Source organism: Bos indicus x Bos taurus, chromosome 19, assembly GCF_003369695.1.
Source record: "Bos indicus x Bos taurus breed Angus x Brahman F1 hybrid chromosome 19, Bos_hybrid_MaternalHap_v2.0, whole genome shotgun sequence".
In the NCBI taxonomy this organism is placed as follows: domain Eukaryota; kingdom Metazoa; phylum Chordata; class Mammalia; order Artiodactyla; family Bovidae; genus Bos; species Bos indicus x Bos taurus.
The window spans coordinates 41,465,652-41,474,184 of NC_040094.1; the positions used below are offsets into that span (position 1 = coordinate 41,465,652).

Consider the following 8,533-nt stretch of genomic DNA (forward strand, 5'->3'; position numbering starts at 1 on the left):
ACCCCGTTGTGTTTTGGGTCAGGATTTTAAAGAAAGATATTTTTATGGTAATTGTTGCTCGTCTATTTTACTATATATTTATGTAATAAATATATGATGAAAATAACCCCCTTGGGCACCCCCCCCCCTTAGACTTGCGTGCTGTTTCCCTGTATCCTCCCATCTGCTGGCAGAGTACCCACCCCCAAACTGACCAGATGGAGAGGTGTGCCCCCAGCCTTGGCCATATTTCCACCACCCCCTCCCCCTCCCCCCAGAACGAGCACACACCACAGAAGCCAGCTCAGCTGTGAACTATTGGATTTGAGACAGGAATAGAACAGATCGGGGGGCTAGAGAGAAAGAGCGGGGTTGGGGGAGAGTGGTTTAAATAGGGGAGGCTGGGGAGGTGCAGTGATGGGGGAGGGAGGCAGGTATTTACAAGAAGGCTCGGGGGGGCCAGAGGCTCATCTTGGAATATTTTATAACAATATAAATAAGATTCTGGTTTGCTTTTCCTTTTCGTCTCGTAAAGGAGAGAGAAGTGCAGAGTTCGATTCTGTACAAGGGGGCAGCGGCGGAAGGCCGGCCGGGCGGGTCACTGGGCGTCCACCCGGAAGGACAGCAGCTTCTCGGAGTGCATGTTGTTCAGGGTCCGCAGGTCCGGCAGCTTGAGCAGCAGCTTGGTGAAGCGGGAAGTCTCCGAGGGCCGGTTCTTCAGCACCAGAGCCCGAAGAGCCCGCAGCAGCGTCTCCTGGAGCTGCTCCACCGAAGCGGAATTCTCCATTCCCGAGCGGTCTGTGGGGAAGACGACAGCAGTGAGGCAGACTCCCTGAGCTCCTCCGACTCTGACGAGGAGGAGGAGGACGCGGAGGTCTGCGAGGATGCAGCGGTGGCCACGCAGCCTCCCCCTGAAGCCCCTCAGAGGGCTGACGGGGAAGGGGCGGGAGGGGGAACATAATGCCCTCTCCCAGGCCCTGACCCGAAAGCAGGAGATGCCTGCAAACCAGGAGCCCAGGCTCAGCAAGGCCGGCCCCCTTCCCGCCCCACCTGGCCACTCTCCCCTGAACAGGCCCAAGAGGGCCCTGGCTCCCCCGCTGCTCTGTGGTTCCCTCTGCCTGGGACGCCCTTCCCCCTCCTCTGCCTGGCAGTATCTCTACTTGTCCTTTGAGGCCCCACTCGAGTGTCACCTCCTTCCCCAGCTCCCCAGGCAGAAATAGTTGTGTGTGCTCCCAAAGCCCTTGGTTCATGCTTCTACTGTGACACTTATCTCACTGTTTTATAATTAGTCGGGCATGAGTCTGTCTCCTGAGCTAGACTGTGTCTGAATCATGTCTGTATCTCCAGTGCCCGGTGCAGGGCCTGGCCTAGAGTAGGTACTCCATAAAAGGTGTGTTGAATCGAACTGCGTCCGCCTCCTCCCCGGTCAGGCTCAGGCGAGAGCCTGACCTACCTGCAGAGACGAGCACCACCGCGGTGAAGAGGCCCAGCTCCTCCTCGGTAAGCGCCAGGGAGTTGAGCTTCTCGCTGAAGTCGAACATGGCATTGAGCAGGTCCCCCATGCCCATGGCGCCGAGCTCCTGCAGGCTGTAGGTGGTGCGGCTCAGGAACATCACCGTCTGGTCCTTCACGTTGAACAGCGACGCAAAGCGCACCATCAGCACCTGAAGTGGGGACAGTCGTCCTGGGTGGGGCGGAAGACTTGCCAAATCACCCCTACCCTTTTCTGAAGGGGTTACAGGTGCTGCCTTGGATTTCTCAGTCAAGACCGGGGCTAGTTTCTGAGTGGTCAGTGAGGCGGAGCGGGTGGAAGGATGGGGAACATCCCACTGGCTTTGGAATCCAGAGGGCCTGAATCTGAGTCTCAGTCTTGTCACTCCCTGTGACCCTGGGCAAGGCCCTTCGCCAAAGTGAATCTGCTCATGCCTAGAACGGGGGGTAGCGCTGTATTCTGAAGTGTTATTTTACGGTAGCAGGATGTGATTAGACCCCATTTGAGATGACATAAGTTCCGGCCATCCACAGGCAGGACTGGGTGGGATTCTGCCCCTTCCTAATCACTCAAGAGTAAGGTGGCCCCTGCCCACCCCAGACCCTCATTCTGCTAGATCCTTCCCAAGGTTGAGAGCAGGGAGCCCAAATGGTCACTCACCTCAAAGGTGCCAGCCTTAAGCAGGGTGACCTGGTCGTGCTGAGAAAGATCACGGAAACCGGGGATGTGCTTGGCAAACTCTACCACCTCCCGCACAGCGGGTGTGAAGCTCATGGAGAAGTCCTCCCAGATCTCCTGCACAGTTCGCCCGCTGCGTCCATGCGGGTACATGTTCATGGGACATGCCTGGAAAAGGGAAGGATTTGGGGAGGGGAGTATGAGCCAGGCCAGCTCAGATGGGCTTCCCTAGCAGGGCTGGGCCCCAGATTCTGCCTGGGTTAGCCTTGTGGCCTTGGAGCATGGGTCTTTCAGGTAAAGCAGCAATCAAGTGCCAGGTGGAGATCAGGGTTTCCCAGGCAGAGCCCCTCCTGCAGGACTGAACATCCTCTCTACACTTAGCCTCCATACACACCCAGCGACCCTGTTGCTCAATCCGTTCTCCCCAGCCCCCTGCCCACCTCACCCCCAGTGCCCTCACCAGCAGAATGTTCTTGGAGTTGCCCTGCCGCGGACTGTTGACAGGGGCTTCGCCTTCGGGGGCTGGGTACACGTGGGTGGGGCACAGACGGTGCCCATTGCTGTTGGGCTGGTGGCAGCTGTGGTGGGCAGCGCCGGGGGGCCAAGGAGGAGGGTAGGAGGAGGAAGCCTGGCGTAAACTGTTCAGGGCCTCGTTGTGACGCTGGGCGGCCATGATGTTGTCATTGGCAGGCGGGCAGCCCTGACTTTCCCAGTGATGTGGGGTGGTGGCCGGACGGTTGCCCGAGGCATGGTTGGCATTGAAGTTGCCAGGTGAGGTGCCCAGTTTGTCATGGGCGTAGGTGAAGATCTCGCGGTGGGCCCGGGCTACCTGGGATATCACATCCTCCACTGTGGGCTCGGGACTTGGGGATCGAGGAGGCGTCAGCTGCTGTGGGAACTGGGAGAAGCCCACCAGGGGTGAGGGGGCAGGGGCTGGGGGCGGTGAGGGGCCCATGGGGCCCGGGGTGGGGTGCTGGGTGGGTGGGGTCTCCAGTGGGCACTGGCTGCTCAGCTGGTTGTTGGCCAGGTTCATGGCACTCTGCATCTCGGCCAGCATCCGCTGCTTCTCCCGTTTGGGGATGCGCCCAAAACGCACAGCTGTGACAGGATGAGAGCAGTGTCAGGAAGTTCTCACGCGCACTCACATGTTTCTCTTCCTTCCTCCTGAAAGGGCAAGCCCCCGAGGACTTGGGGTTCCATATCAAAACTAAAACCCAGAAGGCCACACCCATGGAGGGGGTTTTCTAAGTAGGGCTTGTGGTAGGAGGGGACCAGAGAAACTAACTGGGAAAGAAGTGTGTGTTTACCCAAGCCCTGATGAAATGTGGCCACCCCCTCTGCAAACGAGACGCACAGTCTTGGGACTTTTTAAGGGAGGGACTAATTCAGAAACCTCGAGTGGAAGAAAGGGGGAAGGTGCGGGGAAGCTGGCGGGGCCATGGTGCTGCCTCACCATCTCGAGACATGCCCACGGAGAGACACTTCTTGAAGCGGCATTGCTGGCAGCGGTTACGATTGATGCGGACGATGGAGCAGTTCTCATTTTTCAGACACCTTTTGTACTGGATGTTCTGCTGGATGCTCCGACGGAAAAAGCCCTGTGGAGCAGGGCAGCGAGTGAGCATCTTGGTCCAGGCCAAGATGTGTCCTGTGTGAGAGGGTCACCTGCCCCTGCCCTTCCCTCCCCTTGCCTCACCTTGCAGCCCTCGCAGGCATGCACGCCATAGTGGAAGCCCGAAGCCACGTCCCCACACACCTTACACAGCAACACCATGCCATTCAGCTCTGAATGGAAGAGAGGGGAGGCAGGTAAACGGGGGTTTCTGAGTGGCCAGAGAGCTGGAGGTTTTCTGGGCTGGAGACTGGGTGGGGGGAAGAGCTGAGGAGGAACTTCAGAATCTAGGGGGCATTTGGATGACCAGACGGGGCCAACAGCAGCTGGTGCAACTCTAGGAGAAATCCCTGAGGCCTGAGTAGGCCCTGGAATAACTGTCACATGAAGATCAACTCCCCACCTAGACCTGGACACCTTCCCTTCCCCCAAATCAACTGGAAACTGACTCACTGGTGATGTTGCTGGTGCTCTTGCTGGGAGACACTCGGTTACTGTCTTCCAGGGCCACCTGTAGACCCCCTGGGGGGCTCCCATTATAGAAGGAAGAGGACGACGATGACGAGGAGGAAGATGAAGAAGAAGGAGAACCATCATCACCCAAGCTGGGCGGAATGCTCCCAAAAGAGCGAGCTGGGTCCTGGGTGAGGGAGCCAGTGGGTGATGGTGGGAAGTAGGTGGGGCAACCTTGGGTCAGGGACTGGAAGCTGCCATTCGAGCTGTCACTGTATAGGGATTCAGGGCTGGTACGGTTTGGAGAGGAGCCACTGGAGCCAATATAGGTGATGACGCCACCTGGCAGGAGAACACAAGGGAAAGGGGTGTCAACTGTTGGGCACTCAGAAGTTAACCATGTGGCACCCCTACTCTTGGAGTCCCCAGAAGAGCCACAATAAGCAATTCCCCAACATAAACCAGACATGGCCATCCAACCCCTGCAACTCTTGGCAGGTACATTCTGCATCTGCCTTGCGTGTGAGGTACCTCCCTAGAGGCATGACCTCTGTGATGCTCTGTGGCCATCTCACATATGTACTGCTCCCCCCACCCCCGCCCTGGATGCCTTCCTTTAGAGTATCAAACGCAACTAATGACTTAATTGTCAGCAGCTGACCTGGGGATGGGAGAGCAGCTGAAAACCATTCATAATGCACAAGCTTCAAGAAAAACAGCCCAGCTGCCGATTTTAATACCAACACCATTCCAGGGATGAGACCATGGAGGGGCAGCTAGCCAACAGTGAGAACAGAGGTCTTAGAAGAATAAAACAATTACATTCTCTCAAAACTGAAAGACATCATCTCCAAAGGTACTGTTCCCCTGGCCTCCAAAATCAAGAGTCAGAGTAGGCTCTATCTCTGAATCCAGGAAGGGCTTAACAGTATGAGCTGCAGGAGGTGGAAGTGAAGAACAAACTGTCCAGCCTAAAGCTTTGGAATTCCCCCTTCTAGATCTCTCCGCCTGGTGACAATGACCTTGGCTCTCTAACCATTCAGGGACTTTGGCCCTCTAGTTATATTGCCAACCAGATGGCCGAGTTCCCATTGCATTAGCAGGATAAAAAAGCGACCTGTCTGCCACACCTTTGGCCAAGTACCTCGCTTGGCTTGCCATCGGTGGGGTGGGAGAAGGGAGGATCCCAGGACACGTGTGAGCCGACACAGGCCATGCCACCGTGTCTACAGAGGCATGTCTTGCTCACCCACTGACACACACTAAGTTGGGCAGGGCCGCCCTAAAATAGCTCAAGGTTGGTCAGGGTGAACCCAGTTCCCTGTAAAACAGTTGCACAACAGATCAGCTCCTACAGTTTCAGGGTTGAGGTGGGGGGATGGGATATTTATTTGGTGGTAAATGAACCTGACCTAGTTCAGCCATCCCCCAAAAGGAAGTAAGACTTTCATCCAAAGAGACTTCCAACCTGGAAGGAGGGGCACATTCAAAAGAGTCTGGTTTTAGATCTAGATCTACCACCACCAACTTGGTTTGTGATCTAGAGGAAATCAACTCCCTTCTCAGAGCCCCAGTTTTACTTTCAGTGGGGAAGAGAAAAGAAAGATGAAAAGAGACTTTATATCCTTTCAGCTATGTTTCTGAGATCTAGTTGTTTTCATGGTGGTGGTTTATTCCCTAAGTCGTGTGATCCCATGGACTGAAGTCCCCCACCACGCTCCTCTGTCCATGGGATTTCCCAGGCAAGAATACTGGAGTAGTTGCCATTTCCTTCTCCAGGGTATCTTCACCACCCAGGGATTGAACCCTGGTCTCCTGCATTGCAGGGAGATTTTTTACCGACTAGGGAAGTCCTTAGGAGGCAAGCTGCTTCTTGTTTCGTGGGGGAAGGGGTAAGAGTGTTGGCAGGACTAAGAGAAGAGATGCTGGGGAACAGAAGGAATTTGTATTGTGGAGAAGCTGACTCTAAAGGCGGTAAGGTGAAGTAGGTGCAAGGACAATAAATTGAAAAGGAGTGAGGAGAAAGCTAGATGTGAGGTCTCTTTGAGGAGTGTAAACATGAAGCCACGAGAGGTCAGGGATGACTCCGTCTTACTCTGCATCGGTTATGGCGAAGGGGGGCCCCCCTCCGACAAGCGGACAGGAAAAGGAGGCAGGCGGGGGCGGTGAGTCAGCCCAGCTTCACCCAGATCTCGGCGGGGCGGGGCGGGAGCCGGGCCCTCAGCCGGCCTCACGTCCCAGCTCCACGTGTGACTCTTGCACGTGGCTCCCCAACGAGGAACCCCAGTACCCGAGGCTCCGCCCTCTCCACTTCCGTCAATCGGGAGCAGTAGCCCCGCCCCCGTTCCGCCCCTCCTAGGAGTCCCGGGTCGGGGTCTTGGGCTGAGCTTCTAACACCGGCTGGGTCGGGACTACAAGGGGAGGAGAAGAGGCGGAGGGGGGAAAAAATCACGCGTTGCCGGGGCAACCGGGGGGCGGAGCTCATTATGTAACGGGGCCGGGAGGCACCCACCAATGGGGTGGCGGCCACGGCTTCTGCTGAATGAAAACAAACGCAGCACGTGGGCCCGGCTCTGCAGCCATGTGAGCGCTCCCGGCTGCCTGGGCGCTCTGGGTGTCCTCCCTGGGGCAGAGCACCACTCTTGGGGCTCCTCAAGTGCCACTCCCTACTGTCACTGAGGGTTCCCCAATGAGATCCGACCCATTTCCCCAGTCCCTCCTGCCTGGAACCCGGGTCGCCCCTCTGCTTCTCAAGTTCCTGCGGACTAGAAGGGAAGAGGAAGATTGTAAAGAGGGGGTCCTCTTTCCGAAAAGTCCAGGCATGCCACAGCTGCAGCGGGAGGATAGATGGGGGCGTTTCAGGGCACTGCTCCAAAACTCCTAGTTACTCTAAACTGTTCATCTCACCACACGTACCCACTCTCTCCATTCCTTCCTTCCCCGGGATCTGAGTCCTTCTAGCTAAAGGGAGCTTTGGGAGTCTGAAGGGTGACGGTGGGGCGTTTCCGGGCGCATTCCCAGGCCGAACAACCCGCTGTGGAAATCCCAGCCCCATGTCCATCACTAGCAAATCCCCTGACCAAGGGAGTCCCCAGTCCCTTTCAAAGTTCCTCTTGTTCCACGACGTAGAGGAGAGGAGACAGTGACAGAGAAAGAATGATGGTAGCAAAGGAATCTTAGTACCTGTGTTGTTGTTAGAGTCCAGGGTCGTCATGTCTTCACTGGCTGACAGCGGTCATTCAAACTGGACCTTGACACAACTGGAGGTTACAGTTGCAGCTGTCGCCCCCTGGGCACTGGCCGAGGGCGGGGAGTGGACCCCCGCGGCTCACGATCAGGATCCGAGGCACTCTGCAGCAAGGTCTTGGCGGGGCAGGACTGCAGCCCTGAAGAAGGGTAGAACGCTGAGGCACCGAGGTCTGTTTTGCATGGGAAGAGCAGAGAGAGTGTGGGGGAAGGGGGCGGAGGGAATCAGCCTGCAGTACTTCTGGCTAGAAGGTAGCAAGGAGGGTCGGGTCTCTGCAGTGCACGGGGTGCCACTGCCTGACGACTCCGCAGCGCTGCAGGGTATCGAATCTGGAGCTCCTTGTGCAAAAGTCCCACAGGGAGAGAGGCTGCAGTCAGGAAGTAAGTAGGTGATGGGGAGAAACAGGGCACCCAGGCGCAAAGAAGCGAGACGTGTGCCCTGCTACGTTCCCTCGGCAGCAATATTTCACTCTGCCAATCTCAGCCGCCTTTTGCCCCAGCCTTTTTCCCTGGGACAGAGGGCTCTGCGCAGGCGCCAGCAACCCAGGGTTCCCGGGCCGCACGCGGCACTGGAGCAGGTACCATGTGATCCCAGGGAGCGCCTCGTGCCCCAGTGACACACTTTTCCAGCAGCAGGCACGTTGAGCTCGGTGCGCCTGCGTAAAGCCGAGGCTGTCGGGATATGTAGTCCGTTGGCAAAGTGGGCGGACTGCGTTTATTTCCCCATTTCTGCCTTGCACAAGCTCTTGCTGGAACCGGGGAGGAGCTGCGAGCCTTGTGGGGTGGAGTGCGTTGAAGAGTCAGGGTGGCGTGTTTGGAAAGCTTGTATGGCAGAGGCATGTGAATTCCTGGGGAGGGACTGACAAGCTTGGCGGCTCCCTGGGAGATCAAAGCTAACAGCCCCTTTCTGCAAATCTTGCAAACGTGAGGGCTTCACGTGATTGTGGGACTGACCCTGCCTTGAGGTTAGTGGCCACACGAGAGAGAGATGATAGGGGAGGGAGATAGCCCCACCGTCAGGAGCTTAAGCTCCTGCAGAGCCAAGTCCTGAGAGGGAAAGGAAATGTGACCCC

General features: G+C 56.9%; 1 protein-coding gene across 1 annotated transcript; it reads right to left on the reverse strand.

The window, feature by feature from the left end:
• Positions 1 to 283: 283 nt before the first annotated feature.
• Positions 284 to 8,051, reverse strand: NR1D1 (nuclear receptor subfamily 1 group D member 1). The gene is made up of 8 exons (XM_027516620.1): positions 7,398 to 8,051; positions 4,215 to 4,556; positions 3,846 to 3,934; positions 3,603 to 3,747; positions 2,610 to 3,247; positions 2,132 to 2,317; positions 1,433 to 1,643; positions 284 to 777 (listed from the first exon to the last, which is right to left on the reverse strand). Exons 1-8 carry the CDS (start codon positions 7,426 to 7,428, stop codon positions 578 to 580), a joined length of 1,842 nt encoding a protein of 613 aa, XP_027372421.1. The 5' UTR covers positions 7,429 to 8,051; the 3' UTR covers positions 284 to 577.
• Positions 8,052 to 8,533: the final 482 nt, after the last annotated feature.